The following is a 22,879-nucleotide window of genomic DNA, read 5'->3' as shown; positions in this document are numbered from 1 at the left end:
ACCTGGGAGCGCACACCTGTTACCTGCCTGCTAGCCTACCTGGAGGCTCCGCCGTCATGTGCTGTGACCACCTGCCATTCCAGAGACTCCTGCCCACTCACCTGGGAGCGCACACCTGTTACCTGCCTGCTAGCCTACCTGGAGGCTCCGCCGTCACGTGCTGTGACCACCGGCCATTCCAGAGACTCCTGCCCGCTCACCTGGGAGCGCACACCTGTTACCTGCCTGCTAGCCTACCTGGAGGCTCCGCCGTCACGTGCTGTGACCACCTACCTTTCCAGAGACTCTCGCTTGCTCACCTGGGAGCACACATCAACCATCTGCCTGCTAGCCTACCGGGAGGCTCTGCCATCATAAGTCGTACCTACCCTTTACCCAGAGACTGCCCCGGTCACTTGCCGTGACCTCCTGCCCGTTCATCCAGAGACTGCCCCGGTCACTTGCCGTGACCTCCAGCCCGTTCACTCAGAGACTGTCCCGGTCACCTGCTGCGACTGCCTGCCCGTCTTCCCTGGTCGCCACCCGCTCCCTTACAAGGACCGCCCCCTTGTATAGTAGCTCAGAGGTTCCGCCTCCCAGACCCGTTACAGTTTGCTCGGGCCATGGAACCCGGTGGCACCCAAGCTCCCTCACTCTCGGACCTGTGTCATGAACTGTCCCGTCAGAGGTCCCAACAGGAGTCCATCCTGGGTCACCTGCGGAATGTCAATACTCGCCTGGACACTCTGACTGCTCCACCAGCAACCACCGCCAGAGCCATGACTCGCAATCCGGCAGCTCCGCTGCCCACCAATACTATGGTATCCTACCCCGGACCCCGGCTTTCTGCACCTCCTCGCTTCGGAGGCGACTCCGCTCAGGCTCGGGGCTTTATAAATCAGTGCACCCTGCACTTTGAACTCCTGTCCCACCAGTTTAACTCCGACCGGGCCAAAATTGCCTTCATCATGTCCCATCTCACCGGGGAGGCCCTGGCCTGGCTAAATCCTCTATGGGAGAGAGGAGACCCCCTGGTGTCCGACTTGCCTGCCTTTCTCACGGCTTTCCGGAAAGTCTTCGACGAACCTGGACGGAAGACCTCATCCGCATCATCTCTGCTACGCCTCCGTCAGGGAAGTCTCACCGTGGGCCAATATGCCATACGGTTCCGTACCCTTGCCTCGGAGCTGGCCTGTGATAACGACGCTCTGGTATCCGTCTTCTGGGAGGGTCTGTCCGGCCGTATTAAAGATGAACTTGCCGGTCGGGACATTCCTACCACTTTCGATGACCTAATAACTCTTGCCACCCGGATTGACCTACGGTTCCAGGAGCGTGCCAAAGAGGTCACCCGTGAGAGGAGGTTTCCACGTCTAGCTCCTACTTTTCAGAGACCCGTCACTCCCTCCGTCTCTTCCCAGGTACACTCTCCTGAGCCTATGCAGGTCGACCAGACCAAGATGGTCAAAACCCGTCAGGACTTACGCCGTGCCGAGGGGAGCTGCTTCTACTGTGGCAGTAAGGAGCACCGGATCCGTGCCTGCCCGGAGAGGTCGGGAAACGCCTGTGTCTAGGTTCGCTCAGAGAGGTCGACCTAGGCAAGAATAAATCCTCTCCATCTCTGCTGTTGTCAGTCTCAATCGTCTGCGGGGAGAACCGTTATTTCGAACTAGCCCAACTTGACTCTGGAGCAGCCGGGAATCTTATTTCACAGTCCCTGGTAGAGAAATACCGCATCCCCACCAAACCTCTGGCTGTACCCTTGTCTGTTGCTGCCGTGGATGGGGGTCTCTTACCACGCCCCATCCAACTCATCACCGAATCCATTACTCTGCAGGTGGGAATGCTGCATTCTGAGAGTATCTCCTTTCATGTTCTGCCTGGACTCTCTCACGCCCTCTTGCTAGGCCTACCTTGGCTCCAGAGACATGCACCCGTGCTCGACTGGCAGACCGGAGAAGTCCTTCGCTCCGGACAGGACTGCCATAAGACCTGTCTGGTTCCCGTCCATCCCGTCCGTCCTTCTCCTACCCCAGCTAATCTACCTGGACTTCCGATTCCTTACTGGTCTTATGCTGATGTCTTTAATAAAAAGGAGGCAGAGACACTACCCCCTCATAGACCATACGACTGCCCTATCGACCTGTTACCTGGTACTACTCCTCCCCGTGGGCGTATTTATCCATTATCCGCTGCTGAGACCCGGTCGATGTCCGAATATATTGAGGAGAATCTGGCCAGGGGATTCATCCGGAAATCTACCTCCCCGGCGGGAGCAGGCTTCTTTTTCGTCAAAAAGAAGGACGGCTCTCTCCGTCCCTGTATAGACTATAGAGGCCTTAACCAGATCATGGTGAAGAATAAGTACCCCCTTCCGCTCATTCCGGAGTTATTTGATCGTCTGAGGGGGGCTAGAATCTTCACCAAACTGGACCTCCGTGGGGCGTACAACCTGGTTCGTATCCGTCAGGGGGATGAATGGAAGACGGCATTCAACACCCGGGACGGCCACTATGAATATCTGGTAATGCCCTTTGGTCTCTGTAACGCTCCTGCCGTCTTTCAAGAGTTGGTCAATGACATCTTCCGGGACCTTCTCTACTCCTGCGTAGTGGTGTACCTGGACGACATCTTGGTCTTCTCTCCGGATCTCCAGACTCACCGGAGGGACGTTCGTCAGGTCCTGCTCAGGCTCAGGCAGAATCAACTCTTCGCTAAATACGAGAAGTGCCTCTTTGAGCAGACCTCGCTTCCGTTTTTGGGCTACATTATTTCTCAGACCGGCCTACGAATGGATCCAGAGAAACTGTCTGCCATCGAGAAATGGCCTCGACCGGAGGGGTTGAAGGCCATTCAGTGATTCCTGGGCTTCGCCAACTACTACCGCCTCTTCATACCACACTTCTCTTCCCGGACTGCCCCAATTTCCGCGCTCACCCGTAAGGGTACTAATCCCAAAGAGTGGCCGCCCGAAGCAGAGGAGGCCTTTCTTTCCTTAAAACAGGCCTTCTCTTCCGCCCCGATGCTGCATCGCCCGGACGGCAACAAGCAGTTCTTCCTGGAAGTTGACGCCTACTCCTCTGGAGCCGGAGCGGTACTTACTCAAAAATCATCTTCCGGGAGGATGGTAACTTGCGGCTTCTTCTCTAAACTCTTCTCCTCCTCAGAGCGCAATTATTCCTTAGGAGACCGAGAGTTATTGGCCATCAAACTGGCATTGGAGGAGTGGCGTTACCTGCTCGAGGGGGCTCTTCACCCGGTAATAATTTACACTGACCACAAGAACTTGGCTTACCTCCAGCATGTCCAGAGACTTAACCGGCGCCAAGCCCGGTGGTCCTTGTTTTTTGCTCGCTTTGATTTTGTTCTTCATTTTCGCCCGGCTGACAAAAACGTCAAGGCGGACGCCTTGTCTCGATCCTTTCTGGTGTCTGATCTCGAGGAAGATCCGAAACACATCATCGATCCCGCCAGAGTAATGCAGGTGGCTCCCGTGAGTCTAAATCGTCTCCCTCCCGGAAAGACGTTCGTATCTGTACCTGATCGGGAGAAGATCCTTCACTGGGGTCACTCGTCTAAACTGGCTGGCCACGCCGGTCAGAAAAAGACCCTCCAGCTTATTACCCGGCACTACTGGTGGCCTACCCTGCACAAGGACGTAATAGACTTTGTTTCTGCCTGTGTGTCCTGCGCCCGCAACAAGGTTCCGAGACATCTGCCAGCCGGTCGCCTCCTTCCGCTTTCTGTACCTGCTGCCCCCTGGCAGCATATAGCAATGGACTTTATAACTGACCTCCCAGTCTCTGCCGGTTGTACGGTCATTTGGGTGGTCGCTGACCGCTTCTCCAAGATGGCTCATTTCGTTCCCCTGCCAGGCCTCCCGTCTGCACCCGAGCTAGCTAAAGACTTTATTCGTCACATCTTTCGTCTTCATGGCCTGCCCCTCCGCATTGTGTCGGATCGTGGGGTACAGTTCACCTCACGCTTCTGGAGAGCCACTTGTAAACTGCTAGACGTCACCCTGGACTTCTCTTCCGCTTACCACCCACAGTCCAATGGTCAAGTGGAGCGGATCAATCAGAACCTGACCAGTTACCTCCGGCACTTCGTTAATGCCCATCATTCAGACTGGGTGGATCTCCTACCATGGGCCGAGTTCTCTTACAACAATCACGAGAGCGAATCCTCCTCCAAATCCCCATTTTTTGTAGTCTTCGGTCAGCATCCTCGGATTCCTTTTCCTGTCTCCACCTCTGTGGACAACCCGGCTGCGGAATCTCTCGTTAGCAAATTTTCCTCCATTTGGGAGAGTACCCGATCCGCACTCCTTCAGTCGTCCGAACGGATGAAAAGACACGCTGACAAAAAACGCCTGGATCCTCCACAATTTAGTCCTGGAGATAAAGTCTGGCTCTCATCTAAATATGTCCGACTCAAGATACCTTCTTACAAGTTAGGGCCTCGGTTCATCGGTCCTCTGGAGGTCATCAGTCAGATTAACCCGGTGGCCTATAAATTGAAACTCCCGGCCAACTTACGGATCCCTAACTCCTTCCATGTATCTCTCCTCAAACCTGTGGTACTTAACTCTTTTTCCAAGTCTACAGGTACGCCTCCTGCTCCGGTTTCTGCTGAGGACGAGTTTGAGGTAGAGAACATTCTTGCCACCAAAAGGGTAAGAGGAAAGACCTTTTTTCTAGTAGATTGGAAGGGGTTTGGTCCTGAGGAGAGAACGTGGGAGCCCCGGGAGAACATCCATGCCCCTCTCATCCTAGCTAAATTTCTGTATGGCCTAAAAAAGGGGGGGCCTAAAGGGGGGGTACTGTAGCGCCGGCGTCCCTGCCCTCTGCTAGGCAGGGACGCTGTTCCCCTCACCTCTCTGCTCCTAGCCCGGCGTCCTCCTCCCGCTCTGCTGGCAGCGCGTGCTCCTTCCCGGCCACTGTGCTTAGGGCGCGCGTACGCTCCCTCCCTCTTAAAGGGGCCGCGCGCGCCGTCCTAAGGAGTCCCCGGCCAATGGCCGGAGGACTTCACCATATATAAGGCACCTCCACCAAAATGGAGGTGCCCGAGCAATGTTGTTGCACTGTTCACTACTCTGCTTCAGCCCTCAGGTCCCGTTGCCAGTTACCTGCCAGATTCCTGCCAGTTTGCTGTCTGATTCCTGCCTGATATTCTACTTACCTGCCTGCTAGCCTGAGGTCCGACGGTCTGCCTACCAACTCCTGTCAGTCTGTCTAAGGACCAGCTTGCCCGCTCACCTGGGAGCGCTCCTCTGCTACCTGCCTGCTAGCCTGAGGTCTGACGGTCTGCCCTCCAACTCCTGTCAGTCTGTCTATGGACCAGCTTGCCCGCTCACCTGGGAGCGCACATCAGCTACCTGCCTGCTAGCCTACCTGGAGGCTCCGCCGTCACGTGCTGTGACCACCTGCCATTCCAGAGACTCCTGCCCGCTCACCTGGGAGCGCACACCTGTTACCTGCCTGCTAGCCTACCTGGAGGCTCCGCCGTCACTTGCTGTGACCACCTGCCATTCCAGAGACTCCTGCCCACTCACCTGGGAGCGCACACCTGTTACCTGCCTGCTAGCTTACCTGGAGGCTCCGCCGTCACGTGCTGTGACCACCGGCCATTCCAGAGACTCCTGCCCGCTCACCTGGGAGCACACACCTGTTACCTGCCTGCTAGCCTACCTGGAGGCTCCGCCGTCACGTGCTGTGACCACCTACCTATCCAGAGACTCTCGCTTGCTCACCTGGGAGCACACATCAACCATCTGCCTGCTAGCCTACCGGGAGGCTCTGCATTCATAGGTCGTACCTACCCTTTACCCAGAGACTGCCCCGGTCACTTGCCGTGACCTCCTGCCCGTTCATCCAGAGACTGCCCCGGTCACTTGCCATGACCTCCAGCCCGTTCACTCAGAGACTGTCCCGGTCACCTGCTGTGACTGCCTGCCCGTCTTCCCTGGTCGCCACCCGCTCCCTTACAAGGACCGCCCCCTTGTATAGCAACTCAGAGGTTCCGCCTCCCAGACCCGTTACATGTATCTTGCCAAACACGTGGATCGCCATCTCCCTATCCTATGAACTTCCGTTTCTGACAGTCCTGCTCTTGCTGCTTCCGTGGCCACGCCTATGCGGAATGAGTGTGTCCCGTAATCTTTGGGGTGGTTCCCTGCCGATGTTATGCATTTATTAAATATAGCTTGGAACTGGTATCTTGATAATGGCATTCCATCAAGGTGTGATAGGAAGAAATTACTTTGTGATCTGATGGTTAGATATGTTTTTACTATTGTTACCCGACTCAGTGTACCGTTTGTGGGTTGTAGAAGTACCCAAGTGCCCCTGCCCGCTGGAACCGTTTTCGATTTGTGTATGCGTAGACGTATTGCATTATTGGCTATGACTACGTCCTGGTGTAATAAGCCTCCACTGGTGGTAATTTTGGATTGAGGGACTAATTTTCTTATGCATAGCGCCCCGAAGAAGGCGATCACAAATGCAGTAGACAGTAGTGTTGCTTCAAATTGTTAGTGTCATGTCAATGGTGTTAGGGATATGATGTGAGAAATCAGTTTTAGTGACACGCTATGGGACGTCTACACTCCTGACTTGGCTGACCCCTTTTCCACCCTTTTATGGATTGTCTGATGATGAACCTTTGTCACATCTCCCCAATTCAGTAGTTGGAAGTGAAATGCTACTCCGGTCAGACACCGCTGCGCTGAAGCCCCTGATATGCCCTCATAATTAGCTGGTGGAGAAATTCTATGGTGACTTGTGATCTGGCTTGTTCACATTGGTCAACCCGTCTGCCTGCTACTAGTCATGTCCACTCTTCCCATGCCTTACCGTATGCTTGACACATCGACGGGGCAACTGACGCTCTGATTAATGGCATCAACTATTCGCCACTAGATCCCATAGGGAAGGTGGGCAACTGTTGCCCGATGGGTGGGCGTTGTGGAAGAGCTCTGTGAAAATCTGCCAATTGAATTGTTATAAAGCGTTAGCAGCAGCTTTAGACCCCTCAGCATAGTGACTAGCGCGGACCCATACATTGTGTTTTAGGCACAGGAATGCTAGCCTGGGTAGTAGGCCTAGCACTGGGAGAGACGATGATGCCATCTTATTAATGCAGTGCGCTAGGCTGGTGTTTTTTGTTATGAAGCGTATATTTTTGTAAGCCAGGCGCGCGCCCCGTATTTCTATTGCTACCACTATTGGGAAGAAAAATTATTTTCAGGGCTAGATGCAGCTAAAAATTATTATTAATTTAAAAGCTGGTGGAGCTTGGTATAGATGGCCTAATACAATGAGTCCCACACACTGCTAGAAGGCCAAATATTTTTTCAGAGCTAGATGCAGATAAAAATTATTTTTAATTTGCAACCTGATGGAGGTCAGTATAGATGGACTAATAGAGAAAGTCCCACACACTGCTTGAAGGTCAAATATTTTTTCAGAGCTAGATGCAGACAAAAAATTATTTTGAATTTGCAACCTGATGGAGGTCAGTATAGATGGACTAATAGAGAAAGTCACACACACTGCTAGAAGGCCAAATATTTTTTCAGAGCTAGATGCAGATAAAAATTATTTTTAATTTGCAACCTGATGGAGGTCAGTATAGATGGACTAATAGAGAAAGTCCCACACACTGCTAGAAGGCCAAATATTTTTTCAGAGCTAGATGCAGATAAAAATTATTTTTAATTTGCAACCTGATGGAGGTCAGTATAGATGGACTAATAGAGAAAGTCCCACACACTGCTAGAAGGACAAATATTTTTTCAGAGCTAGATGCAGAAAAAAATTATTTTTCATTTGCAACCTGATGGAGGTCAGTATAGATGGACTAATAGAGAAAGTCCCACACACTGCTAGAAGGCCAAATAATTTTTCAGAGCTAGATGCAGACAAAAAAATTTTTGAATTTGCAACCTGATGGAGTTCAGTATAGATGGACTAATAGAGAAAGTCCCACACACTGCTAGAAGGTCAAATATTTTTTCAGAGCTAGACGCAGATAAAAATTATTTTCAATTTGCAACCTGATGAAGGTCAGTATAGATGGACTAATAGAGAAAGTCCCACACACTGCTAGAAGGCCAAATATTTTTTCAGAGCTAGATGCAGAAAAAAATGATATTCAATTTGCAACCTGATGGAGGTCAGTATAGATGGACTAATAGAACAAGTCGCAAACACTGCTAGAAGGAAAAATATTTTTTCAGAGCTAGATGCAGATAAAAATTATTTTTAATTTGCAACCTGATGGAGGTCAGTATAGATGGACTAATATAGAAAGTCCCACACACTGCTAGAAGGCCAAATATTTTTTCAGAGCTAGATGCAGATAAAAATTATTTTTCATTTGCAACCTGATGGAGGTCAGTATAGATGGACTAATAGAACAAGTCCCACACACTGCTAGAAGGCCAAATATTTTTTCAGAGCTAGATGCAGACAATAAATTATTTTGAATTTGCAACCTGATGGAGGTCAGTATAGATGGACTAATAGAACAAGTCCCACACACTGCTAGAAGGCCAAATATTTTTTCAGAGCTAGATGCAGATAAAAATTATTTTTAATTTGCAACCTGATGGAGGTCAGTATAGATGGACTAATAGAGAAAGTCCCACACACTGCTAGAAGGCCAAATATTTTTTCAGAGCTAGATGCAGATAAAAATTATTTTTCATTTGCAACCTGATGGAGGTCAGTATAGATGGACTAATAGAGAAAGTCCCACACACTGCTAGAAGGCCAAATATTTTTTCAGAGGTAGATGCAGAAAAAACTTCTATTCAGTTTGCAACCTGATGGAGGTCAGTATAGATGGACTAATAGAACAAGTCCCACACACTGCTAGAAGGCCAAATATTTTTTCAGAGCTAGATGCAGAGAAAAATTATATTCAATTTGCAACGTGATGGAGGTCAGTATAGATGGACTAATAGAACAAGTCCCACACACAGCTAGAAGGCCAAATATTTTTTCAGAGCTGGATGCAGAAAAAATTTATATTCAACTTGCAACCTTATGGAGGTCAGTATAGATGGACTAATAGAACAAGTCCCACACACAGCTAGAAGCCCAAATATTTTTTCAGAGCTAGATGCAGAAAAAAATTATATTCAATTTGCAACCTTATGGAGGTCAGTATAGATAGACTAATAGATCAAGTCCCACACACAGCTAGAAGGCCAAATATTTTTTCAGAGCTAGATGCAGAAAAAAATTATATTCAATTTGCAACCTGATGGAGGTCAGTATAGATGGACTAATAGAATGATGCTATGCCCAAAAGGTTTTACTTCACTAGGTGCAGTAAAAAAATTGGTATTCTATACACAGGTGGTGTATCTTGCAACACAGATAGGCTACTCCACTGACTAACACACTCTGCAATATGCCAAAAAGGATTAGCTTTGCTAGATTCAGCCAAATGCTGTGAAAAAAACTTGCACAGCACTGGCACAGACCTGCCTGGCAAAAAGTGATAGGAACTGATGTAACCTAGCACTGAAAAGGACTGCAATTACAATTAGTCTTTACTCCCAACCTATCTATTTAAGAGCACAGACCTGCCTGATAAAAGTCGTATGAAATGATGTAACGTAGTCGTTAAAAGGACTGCAATCACAACTATTCCCTACTCCCAAGCTATCTGTAGATTTGTGCGAAAATTGGCTTGAAATTAACAAGGTATAGCACACACAGCAACAGCGGTGCCGTCTAACACGCAGCTGCAGCAGTGAGAAAATGGTGGCGACGGGGAAAATGGCTGGGTCTTATAGGGCAAGGACATATGACATACACTGCCAATGACACATGACCTTGCTTGTGTGAAAAAAAGCACTTCGCTCCGTGTGTGCACTGCTGATAGGCTGACAGATTGCACCTCCCCACTGTAAATGCGGGAAAGAGAAAAAAAAAGGAGATCTTCATTATTCCTGCAGAGATCCATCCCCTGCCCCTCTCCCCGCCCCGCTGTACACTCAAACTGTATATTAACATTAATTTTCATCATTACTGAGAAAAAATCCAGTTATGATTTTGGTGCACGAACAGTTATCGAACATAACCTCGAACAGCCGAATTTTTCTCAAATCGTTCGTGTTCGCAGAACGGCTCGCACACCGCCCAAAACAGCTCGAATTTGAGATTGGTGAACAGTTCGAGTCGAACAACGCTCATCTCTAACAATAAGTAGGGTTTAATTTAGAACATTAAAGGAATGTGTCTTTATTTCAATTAAAGGACTTTATTCTGGGTGTTTGTGTTTTTTTTAACTTTGACTATGGGGTTAGTAATGGGGGTGTCTTATAGACGCCTCTCCATTACTAACCTGGGCTTGATGTCAGCTAGCATTATAATCTGACATCAACCCCAACCCTATTACCCCACTGCCACCGCTACAGGGCAGTGGGAAGAGCGAGGCTAAGTGCCAGAATTGGCACATCCTATGGATGCGCCATTTCTGGGGCAGCTGACGGCCGGTGTTTCTAGCCTGGGAGGGGGGCAATATTCATGGCACCCATCCTGGGCTATTAATATCAGCCCCCAGCTGTCTGCCTAGCCTTTGCCAGCTATTAAAATAGGGGGGACCCCACGTAATTTTTTTTTGGGTCTCCCATTTTAATAGCTAGTAAAGGCTAGGTATTCAGCTGGGGTCTGATATTAGTAGCCTGGGAAGCTCTGTGGGTATTACCCCCTTCCCAGGCTTCAAACATCTGCCCCAGCCGTCTGCTTAACCACCGCTAGAGACTAAAATTACGGGGAACCCCACGCCTATTTTTTTTTTAATAAATCCTTTATTTTAACACTAAATGACAAGTACAGTAACCAACACTGTCACTGTACTTATTATATATGTGACTGACATGTTTCTATCTATCTAATCTATGTGTGATGCTCTATTCTTTCTGTTCTAAATTGTCGGTACCGGTGTATGCCGCTGCTGAATTGCCGGCTTTTCATGTTTCACTGTGAGCACTGTTCCCATCGATTTGGGCAACCACTGTAATGCCACAACCACCATGGCTGTGGCATTACAGTGAGTGGCAGACAATCCCTCCATGATTGGTGCTCTAAATAGCGCCAGACATGCAGGACGGGGACCCGAGCTCCCGCCCGAGCATCTCGAAAGTACTCGGCGAGCTCCAAGCATTTCGAGTACTGAGATGCTCGGGCGAGTACCGAGCAGTGGCGAGCATGCTCGCTCATCACTAATTAACAGTATTACTGTGAAAAAATCCAGTTACGCTTTTGGTGCACGAACAGTTATCGAACATAACCTCGAACAGCCGAATTTTTTGCAAATCGTTCGAGTTCGTCGAACGACTCGAACACCGCCCAAAACAGCTCGAATTTGAAATTGGCAAACAGTTCAAGTCGAACACCGCTCATCTCTAGTAGTAAGTAACCGGAACCCCCCCTCAATGTCTGTTTTGGCCATTAGGGTGCCCCTTCCCAACTTCTTGACCCGCCTGATTGCCTTGTCAAAGGAGGTACAGTATATACTACTGTACTTGGTTCCGCGTCGATGTTGTCATTTACTGACCTGCATCTTGGATAACAAATGGTGGATTAGTCCGAATGTATTGGGTACCGTTTTTGGCACGACTCCCAACAGGGATACAACTACATCTTGTAAGCAAAGTGTTCTGAATGGAACCGCCATTCTACTTAAAGATATTTATTTTTTTAATTTTCTTGTCACGATGTCAGGGTGTTGGCAGGCTGATTTTAGATTTTTACTCCAGCCTTTCTTGATTTTAGAAGGGCATGACATGCCTATATCTGTGTCTCCTCCTCCTTTTACTCCTCCACCTCTTTTCTTTTCGCATGACTATATGTACTTGTCACTTTTCCATGTGTTAGTTGTGTCTTCTGAGCAGTTTGTCAGCTTTTGGACTTTTTTTGAAGGTGTTTCTATGTGTTTTTGTTTACCTGCCATTGGTTTAAACGGTGTTCGACGAACCGTTCGGTGAACATGCCGGTGTTTGACTAACCGAACCGAACCCGATCACTACTGGGGTGGCTCAACACTACTCCCATAGTGTTGGCCTATGCAGTGAATGCCAGGGCTGCCAAAAATTTGGAGGCACTTCAATGCCCCTTGGAAGAGACGTGGAGGAGGGCCTCATAAAAAAATGTTCCCATTAGAAAGGAGCGGGCCTCCTATAATTGTAATGCCCATGCAAGTGTATGGGCTGAAAAACATTTACCCATGGGGGGTATACATGAACATACTGTATAAAAAATTGTTTTTACGGGCATCATAAACACCCTTTAAAAATTTTTGAGGGTGTTGCATGACGGACCACGGTCACCCTGGTGATATGGTGGTGGAGGATGAGGAGAAGGAGGAGGACAAGAGCAAATAGACAAAATCAGGACGCATATACCCATGTGTGGGTGTGAAAAGGTGCATGGGAATACACCTCCCTAGAAAAACACTGGATTTAAGTTTATTTTACGCTGCTATTATTCGGTGGTGTTGAGAAGTCTGGCCCAATCCAGCCTTTGTTCATTTTTATAAGAGTCAGCCTGTCAGCATTTTCAGTTGATAGGCGGATACACTTTTCAGTTATAATTCCACCAGCGGCACTAAATCCCCCTCTGATAAAACGCTGGCGCAGGGCAGGCCAGGACCTCCAATGCATGGAGAGCCAGTTCATTCCACGTATCCAGCTTGGATACCTAATAATTATAAGACACAGAGGAATCACGGAGGATGTTTGTATGGCCGGCAAGGTACTCCCTCAGCATCTTCCCAAACTTTGCACTCCATGTAAGAGTACCCCAAGCCTCAGGGCCTGTGCGATGGGAGGGTCTGAGAAAACTCTCCCAGAACTTTGACAGTGTTGCCCTGCCTCTGCTGGATTGAAGTTATGTCTCTCTCGCCTGTACTCCTTGGTTGTCCAACGAAGTGTGCCCTCTGCTGCCAGCGTTTTCAGATGGGAATTTTTTTAATAGTTCTGCAACAAGGGCCTTCTGGTACTGCCCCATTTTTGTAGACCTGTCTGCCTCAGAAATAAGAGACATAAAGTTCTCCTTGTAGCGTGGGTCTAGAAGTGTCACCAACCAGTAATGACTGTCACCCAAAATTTTGAGAACGTTAGGGTCATGGGAAAGGCAGCGTAACATAAACTCAGCCATGCATGCCAGACTACTAACAGGCAAGACTTCCGTGTCCTCAATGAGAGGATGATTGACCCTACTCTCCTCCTCCTCCTCTCTGTCCTCTGGCCATCCACGCGGAACAGACGGTATGACAGCTGTGCAGGTAGTACCGTCTATAGTGCATGAAACTAGCTCCTGTCCTTCCTCCTCCTCAGCTTCCTCATTGTCACCCAATCCACGTTTGGATGAGATGAGGCTTGGCTGTGTGTAATCACCCTGTAAGGTTCCTTGCTCCATCTCATCGTGCTCCGCCTGCAATGCATCTTCTTTGATTGTGAGCAGAGAGCGTTTCAGAAGACAGAGAAGCGGGATGGTGATGCTAATTATAGCATCATCGCTGCTCACCATCTTAGTGGAGTCCTCAAAGTTTTGGAGGATGGTACATATGTCTGACATCCATGTCCACTCGTGAGGTCTTATGTCTGGAGTCTGAACTGAACACTGATGGCCTTGTTGATGCTCGTACTCAATAACTGCCCTCTTCTGCTCACAAATCCTTCCCAACATCTGCAGTGTAGAGATCCAACACGTGGGGACATCACACACCAGTCTGTCAGCCGGAAGCAGCAAACGCTGCTGAAACATGGCAAGGGCGGCGGAAGCTGTAGCTGACTTTCTAAAATGGGCACACAGGCGGCGTACTAGAAAGCAGATCCGGCAGCTCCGGGTAGGATTTGAGAAACAGCTGAACCACGAGGTTAAGCACATGGGCCAGGCATGGTACGTGTGTGAGCTCGCCTCAGAGCCTCCACCAGGTTCTGGCCATTGTCACACATGACCATGCCTGGCTGTAGGTTCAGCGTTGTGAGCCACAGATCTGCCTGCTCTTTCAGAGCTGTCCACAACTCTTCAGCATTGTGTGGTTTTTCACCTAAGCATATTAGCTTCAGCACAACCTGTTGCTGCTTGGCCGAGGCACTGCTGCAGTGCTTCCAGCTTGTGACTGATGTGGTCATTTTCGAGATGGAGGCTGAAGAGGAGGAGGAGGCTGAGGAGAATGAGGTGCAGGAGCTGTAGACCGTGGGGGCAATCCTGATTGACCTAGGGCCCGCAATCCTTGGCGTCGGGAGGAGGTGTTCCATCCCAAGGTCCGACTGGGTCCCGGCATCCACTTTGTTAACCCAGTGTGCCATCAGCGAGATGTACCGTCCCTGCCCACAAGCACTTGTCCACATGTCCGTGGTTAGGTGGACTTTACTGATAACTACGTTGTTGAGAGCGCGGCTAATGTTTTGGGACACGTGCTTGTGTAATGCGGGGATGGCACACCGGGAGAAATAGTGGCGGCTGGTGACCAAGTACTGAGGGACGGCCGCCACCATTAGGTTGCGGAATGCTTCCGTCTCCACGAGCCTAAATGGCAACATTTCAAGTGCAAGCAGTCGTGAAATGTGAGAATTTAGTAGTGTGGCCTGTGGGGTGTTGGCTGCATATTTGCGCTTGCGTTCCAAGTACTGGGGTATGGACAACTGAATGCTGCACTGGGTCAAGGACATGGACATGCTTCCTGATGCTGCTACTTGAGAGTGTGCAACGACAGGTGCAGGGTAGGAGGCATCTTCGCATGCCCCATGGACAGGGGATTGGCTTGCATGCACAACAGCGGAAGAAGCAATGATGCCTCCCGCAGACACTGTTCCTGGACCCTGGGGTTTGGCCCACAAAGTCGGGTGCTTTGCTGCCATGTGCCTGACGTTGCTGGTGGTGGTCAGGCTGGTCGTTTTGCCACCCCTGCTGATACTGGCCTGGTAGGTGGTGTAAATGGCCTTTTTTGGGGTTATCGGAAGAGTCTTTAAAAAACAACCAGACTCGGGAAGACCAAACAGTTGTACTGACAACTTCCTTCGTGTTGGTGTTACGGGGAAAGGTTGCCTGCCTTCTGTCTGCGGCCACCACACTGCTTCTTCCTGCCTGTTGGGGTGCTCTGCCTCCCTTCCCCTGTGTGCTGCTGTCCTCGCTCTGCATGTCCTCCTGCCAGGTTGGGTCAGTTACTATATCATCCACCACCTCATCTTCCACTTCCGCACCCTGGTCCTCCTCCTGACTTTCTGGCAATTGTATCTCATCATCGTCCACCTCTTGTGACACTTTCCAACCATCGCCTTCGTGTGACCGTGGCTGCTCAAATATTTGGGCATCGCTACACGCAATCTCCTCTACCCCCGCTTCAAGTGGACTGGGCGAGAGGCCCGAATCTATAAATGGAAAAGTGAACAGCTCTTCAGAGTGTCCAAGTGTGGGATCAGCTGTCTCTGGGTACTCTGCATGGTGGGAGGAAGGAGGATCAGGGTGAGGAGTATGCGGTCCAGACTCACGGCTACTGAGACTTGACCGTGTGGAAGACTGGGTGGTGGTGGTGGTGGCAAAGTGATTGGAAGCATTATCCGCTATCCAACCAACAACCTTTTGACACTGCTCTGGCTTCAATATTGGTGTGCTGCGGTCCCCTAGAAATTGGTTCAGGAAGGTCAGGCGAGAAGATGTGGGTGTTTGTTGTGGCACAATTTCGGCTTGCCCACGGCATTTTCCTCTGCCTCTGCATGCACCATTACCATCACGTCAAGTTCCCCGTCCCTTGCCACGTGCCTTGCCCATTTTAAATGGAGGATAGTATCTTCCACGCTCACTACAAATGACTGAGTTTGGAGCGAACTTATATGTGATCCGTGTGATAGAGAAAACAGAGTTTTAAATACCTCGCCTGTAGGTAAGTAGTTTGAACAGCAAACTGCGGTGAATTGCTTCAATGACACACTAAAGGAAACTTTTAATGGAGGCCAGAAATGGCAGTATTTTCTGACAACGTATATGTGATCCGTTTGATGGAGAAAACACAGTTTTAAATACCTGGCCTGTAGGTAAGTAGTTTGAACAGCAAACTGCGGTGAATTGCTTCAATGACACACTAAAGGAAATTTTTAATGGAGGCCAGAAATTGCAGTATTTTCTGACAACGTATATGTGATCCGTTTGACGGAGAAAACAGAGTTTTAAATAGCTGGATTTCTAGCGCTCTAATATGGAAACGACCTGGCTGTATTCTGCAGTGCCAACAAGCAAGTGGCGCAGAAAAACCGGTGTTCTCTGGATTGCTTTTTAAGCAAATAATGAGGATTAAGATCCAAAGAAAAGTATTCCTGGCCCCTGAGACCTGGGCCTTTGTATAGAAATATCTAACAGCAGCAGAAGGCAGAATTGGAATGGAGCCTCTCGTGCTATATGCACTGCAGTCAGCTATATATACTGCCTGCCTATACACCCTGCCTGCCTGATATCTCTGCAGATGGATTAGTCCTCAGAAGGACTGTTTGTTAAGATGGATATGTGTGATGTATGGTTTTTCTCCCTACACTACCTAATACACAATCAAATCTCTCCCTGACACAGCAGCAGCTCTCCCTACACTGTCTGATCCGGAGTGACTGTGACGAGCATGGCGGCGCCAGGTCTGATATAGTCCTGATGACGCTGTGCGGCCAGCCAATCACTGTAATGCCCACAACCAACATGGCTACGGCATTACAGTGCATGGCAGGCAATCCCTGCATGTTCCTTGACTTTCTAAAGAGCGCCAAACATACAGGGAGGGGACCCGAGTTCCCATCAGAGCAACCCGGAAATACTCGGCGAGCGCCGAGCATCTCGAGAAGTGAGATGCTCGGGCGAGCACCGAGCAGTAGCGAGCATGCTCGCTCATCACTATATATAATATATACTCTATATCAATAAAAATGATCATTGCTTTTGAATACACGCATGTTTTTATATACCTACTATGATTTTATATACCAACTGTCGGATGTAAAAGCAACACATGCTATACCCCAACAAAAAATATTGTATAGATATAGATAGATAGATGTAAATTTACATTTTTACATATATAATTACTTATGTAAGTATATGTAAAATAAGTTACTTTTATACAGATATATATAAATGTCGATATATACATATCTATATCTATATATCTATATCTATAGATAGATAGATAGATAGATAGATAGATAGATAGATAGATAGATAAATATGACTTATTTCATTTTTTAGTATCAGTAAAAGAATTAGTCAAAAACACAAAAATGCAATGCAAAAGCATTAAGAACCACCTTTCCAAAATCAACACCACAAACGCCATTGGAACAGATAAGGAAGAAAAAATAAGATAAACATAACATTTTGACTCCGTCCAATCCACATATTTAATGTGCTAATTTTAAATAGTCAGAATTAAGTTATAAAATAACTTATTTGAAATGACATGATGCAAATTTTAACAGTTTCCTTTTTTATTCTTGTGGTTTGGCCATTCTAGTACACATGACAAGACAAATGGTATTCTCCAAATATCCAGCTATCACGCATTTCATTGTTTTCAGTAAAATGCGTAGACAGTCTTGCAAAGCAGAGCATTTGTCTTTATCTGTAGAGCATCTGACAGGAGGCATGATTACTTCTGTAAGGGTATCAAAATAAAGAAAAAATGTCCTGTCTGCAGCCTGGGTTATTTATTATAGGTTGAAATGCCGACTGTGGTTAAGAAGCAAAAAATTGTTTAGTCTGTATGAGAAAATATTTTTTTTCCTTCAAGCGTTAATATGGTAAACACTGGTAATACCTGCACAATCTGGCTCTCTTCTGCAGAAAGTAGTGCTGGAAGGTTTGCAGTTATCCATGACTCAGTTAGTGGCTCCCATCCTAAATCTTTTGCTTCCATGTAAATCATGCCACACCTAAAAAATAAAATTTCATGAAAATATAAACATAGTTTAAAGGGACCTGAACCGTTAGCCCTTCAAAAATTTTCTACTGTTTATTTAGAAAACCTCTTTTGTTGGTCTATAATGTTTTTAATCTTATTCATGACATAAAAAAGCAGTGTTTGCCTCACTTCCACCTTTTAGAACTCCAATTGGAATTTTGCTTTTTTTCTATTGTTTGATTGTTGGTTATCCACATGAGCAAACCGACCATTCATGTCACACTATAGTGATATCACTATTGATGACACTTTGTTGCAGGGCCCACATGTGACTGGGCCCTGGACTATGCATCTGACATGTTGTTCCCCATAACACAGGTATGTAAATAAAGACATATGGGCTCTGACAACAGTAATGAGGGAAAAGTGAAAAATTCTATAGATTTTAATCATAAATTGCACATTTACATATTGTGATTAAGGATGAGAGGACCTATGTAAGTTCGGGTTCTGGTACCTGACACCAACTTTAGTCCAAAATTCGGTTCGGGTACCAGAACTTGACCCGAACTTTACCCTAAACCCGAACCCCATTGAAAACAATGAGGCCCCGAACTTTGGAGCTGGAAAATTCTCCCTCTCCTTCCTTCTCTTCCTCTCCCTCCCTCTATTCCTCTCTCTCCCCTCCCGAACTTCCCCTGGAACTCCGAACAATAAAACAGACTTCTGGGAGAAGTCTGTGTTCAGCGCTTAGCTCCGGACACTAATTGTGATACATTTTATTCTTACTACCATACAGAACATATGGGGGCATTTTGAAACCAGAAAATTTCCTTTAATACTGCATGTCATACATTTAGTATATCTATTCTTGAAGTGTATATACCTAAATGGCAACAATTTCTAAAAATAAAATGTTACTCTATTTTTGAAACTTTCCTAAATATGATGAATTTGCTTTCAGGCAGCAAAACTAATATTTTAAAATATCCTAATATTCAGTGTATAAAAGGATGTTATTTAAATGAAGTATATACTAAATGGTAATGTAGAAAAGCTGTATACACTACTTTAACCTCAGTAAGTGATGTAACAAAATGAGAATTAGTAAAATTATTCTCTTATTTTCTACCGTTTTATTAAAGTACTTGGTTCTCTTTTCCTAGATATATAACCGAAAACAATAATACAAGCACATTAAAATGTCCACTGGAGCAAATCAATTGATTCAACACGATGAAGGTTTGCTAATTATAGGATTACTGATCTCATCACATTGTAAGACAGGAAGACAATTTTAATATAAAACATCAATGCACTTAGAAAAGCTTAGATTAGATGATTTATTGATTATTGGAAAATTGCAGGTGTTGCATGGATTATAATTGTAAAAAGGCTTTAACCTGCTTCTGAATAAATAACAAAAATATTGTATATAACCTTTCATACAAATATACCAATAACTATACATATAATATATAGAGTTAAATAGGTTGTCAAGTGTAAACTTTTAGCTTAATTAAATACTTCTAGATGTACTATTAATAATAATAAACAGAGCTGTCACTCAGCCTTCCCAAGTCCAGAGATGCTTCTCTGCCACTTTCCTGGTCTTTGTTGATAAACTAGAGCGGTAATGTCACATTGAACATCACACTTGACCACTGCAGATAATCACTGTGGTCAATCACTTTGCCTATGCAGACAGTGTGAGTCTCTGATTTCTGTGATTGGCTGCAGCGACCACATGCTCTGTCAATGTGATGTCATTGCTGCAACCTATTTACAATGACTGGAGTAAAGTGGCAGAGGCAGCTTTAGAGCTGGTGAGGGTGAATGACAGCACTGTTTATTATCTTATACATCCACAAGCCTTTGGTTAGACAAAAGTTTATTCCGGACAACAACTTCAAAGTATTTCCTTTAATGCTTTTTATTCATTTAAAATGTTGGCTAGAATATTGATTCCAAAATCATTTTTAAGAAACATAGACATGCTTTTGATACCACATTGTAACGTATTGTTTAAATAACCCAACTTCTGTAACCAATCCCAGGCATACGTGGTCAGATGACCAAAGAATGAGACTTCATAGCTTTCAGCCCCACCACAGATCTATAAAGCAATCTGAATTAGATCCATAGGGGTTAGAGCAGGTGAATATGCCTGATTTCATTATGTTAGGTCCATCTCTAAATTTTGAATAGTGGCCGGACAACACCTTTAATAAGTGATTGCATATCATTAACCTCTAGGAAGCCGCCAATCTTGAAAACAAATGGGCAGAAGCATTTTGGCAGGATATGAAAAATAGGAATTTTATACATAGTTCCATTCAAGTTTGTCTGTGTTGCAGATGATACATGGGTAGGAGTAATGTGATATAGGAAAAAATATTGAAAAGATGTAACACTAAAAAAGAAACTGTCAGCTTGATTTCACACCCCCTCAATCAAACTGTTTATATGTGCATGTAACTCTTGAAAAGGCAAGTCCGTCCTTACATTTAGCAAGCCAATCCTTTCCTCCGTTACTGAGAAATCTTTGAATCAATATGTAAATGAGACTGAAATGCTTTGGACATTAAAAAGCATTTGCCAAGTCTCTGTCTTCCCAGCCTTATTTATCACCTAAAGCAGCTTTCTCCAAAGCACTTCAGCTTCAAATGCAAACTGATTTAAAACATTGATTTATTGGTAATGGAGGAACTGACTAGCTAGCTTAAAAGAAAGGGTGGACTTTTCTTTGCAAAACTTGCATGCACATATTAACAGTTTGGGGAGTGAAATCAAGCTCCTTCGCTTTGTAGGGAATCTTTTAACACATTTGACCTATCTAAACTATTAATATGAGCATACAGATTGTAGACTCCTGAATGATAAATAATCTTTTATCACGTTATGTAAATTACTTCTTCCAGGCTATGGGGAAGATGCTGCCTGCAATATAACTCTGCCTGCAGAGCTTATTTTACATGAAGGAGGAGTTACCAGTGTGAGGTAAGTAACACTGAACAGGAGAAATGAAATTTGTCTTCTTGCAAACACATTTTTTACTTTTCTCTGTCGGCCTGTGAGATGGAAGCTGAGAGAAACCTGCAGATGTGTCAGGTATAATAACACACAGCTCTAGCTGTGGGTGGCACGTCCACGGTTAGATCTAATGGTGGGCTTCAGTAAAATGGTGCTGTGGTACTGAGCAATCTACACATGCGCAGCCGCTGGCGCCATTTTCTCAAAGACTTCCAAGAGCTCAATCTGTGTAAGCGCCGCCCATGGCTAGGACGGCGCCAGTGAAAAATTTTAAATAAAGAAGAAAAAGACACCCAGACACAGCAGAGGGGGGCAGGACAAAGCTGAAGTCTCTACCCACAGTATCTTCCACAGGCCCGCCCAAATGCACAAAAATATTAATACATGGAAGCTGCAAACAGAGATTAAAGAAAATATATTTAAAGAAAATATACAAGAGGGATTTCTTCACCTGAGGTATCATTTTAATAAATTTGACAGCTCAAATATAGCTCTGTCTGTACTTTACTTATTAAAATGCCTGACAGGTTCCCTTTAAACACAAATTATTCCATCACACATAAATTGAAACACAGTATTCTGTATCTATAGTATATGTATAGATATTTGTTCTGATTCTGAATACACTATTATATTTTCATTGTAAAAACAATCTTGACTTTTCTTACCTACTTACTGTAGCTGGAGATGCTTGCTCAAGATCTAGCACCTCAAAAATCATGTTTTGCTGAGGACTCATTTGAATTATTTCTCCACTCATCAGACAAAGCTAAATTGTTGAAAATATAATTAATTCAATACCAATATATGCGACATTCAGCACAATAATTCATATATAAGAGGGGTGGGGTAATAAGCTTGTTAGACCAGAGAACCTTTAAATAAAAGGAACAATTTTGGCAGAATAGGAGGAATAGCAGATGAAAGATAAGCAGGCTGATCACATTAAGCTTCATGTCTCAACATAAAGAAAAAGTTTGCAAAAGAGTGATTCTCTCTCATCATTGGAGACTTGAGACAGGTACAAAAACAATGTTTCACCAATTTAGTATACTTAACTAATGGCAATCTCCTGAATTAATATTGAACACCAATGAAAACAATTGGTTTACTAAATATAAAGTCAAAACCACTGGATTTCCAGAGATAAAAACTAAGATACTTACCATAGTTAGAGAAGAAGAGGAGCAAATTGCTATTTTACCAGATATGGATACTAAATCATTAGGCATATTGTACTACTTGGTTAAAAGAGACTAGATAGTACAGTATACAGTTGAAACCAGAAGTTTACATATACTATATAAAAATACACATTTGCATGTTTTTCTCAATATCTGACATGAAATCAGAATAAACCTTTCCCGTTTTAGGCCAATTAGGATTACCATCATTTTTAATATTTGCCAAATGCCAGAATAATGAGAGAGAACTTTTTTACTACAAAGTCAAACGTTTACATACACTAAGATGACTATGCCTTTAAACAATCTATCACAAGCTTCCAAACACATGACATCATCATATTGTCAGGCCAGAATTGTTTAAAGGCATAGTAATCTTAGTGTATGTAAACTTTTGACTTTGCAGTAAGTAATAAAACTGCCTTAAAACATTCCCTCTCTCATTATTCTGGCATTTGGCAAATATTAAAAACGATGGTAATCCTAATTGGCCTAAAACGGGAAAGGTTTATTTTGATTTCATGTCAGATATTGAGAAAAACATGCATATGTATCTTTTTATATAGTGTATGTAAACGTCTGGTTTCAACTGTATATAGTGGTCTCTGAGAACCACACTCACTTCACTGTTGATAAATCAATGTACTTGAATGGTAATAGAGGTATTACTAATACTGATTTGAAAAAATACTTTGCATTACCTTTTATATAATGTATATTTTTATATATGTACACTGTATATATTACAAAAATAAAATTATTGCTAATATTAAAGAAGGAAA

General features: G+C 45.4%; 1 protein-coding gene across 1 annotated transcript in view; it reads right to left on the bottom strand.

The window, feature by feature from the left end:
* Positions 1-22,879, bottom strand: part of LOC141165727 (dynein axonemal heavy chain 3-like) — a 2,796,342-nt gene that overhangs the window by 1,441,043 nt on the left and 1,332,420 nt on the right. The window contains exons 36-37 of the mRNA XM_073651577.1: positions 21,582-21,682; positions 17,797-17,911 (exon numbers count right to left, since the gene is read on the bottom strand). Coding sequence (XP_073507678.1) covers positions 17,797-17,911; positions 21,582-21,682 — 216 coding nt within the window. The remainder of the gene's footprint in view (positions 1-17,796; positions 17,912-21,581; positions 21,683-22,879) is intronic.

This window comes from Phyllobates terribilis, unplaced genomic scaffold (genome assembly GCF_046119375.1).
Source record: "Phyllobates terribilis strain yellow unplaced genomic scaffold, ASM4611937v1 Scaffold_11__3_contigs__length_659146591, whole genome shotgun sequence".
NCBI lineage: Eukaryota > Metazoa > Chordata > Amphibia > Anura > Dendrobatidae > Phyllobates > Phyllobates terribilis.
This window is presented reverse-complemented; position numbering and strand designations above follow the sequence as displayed.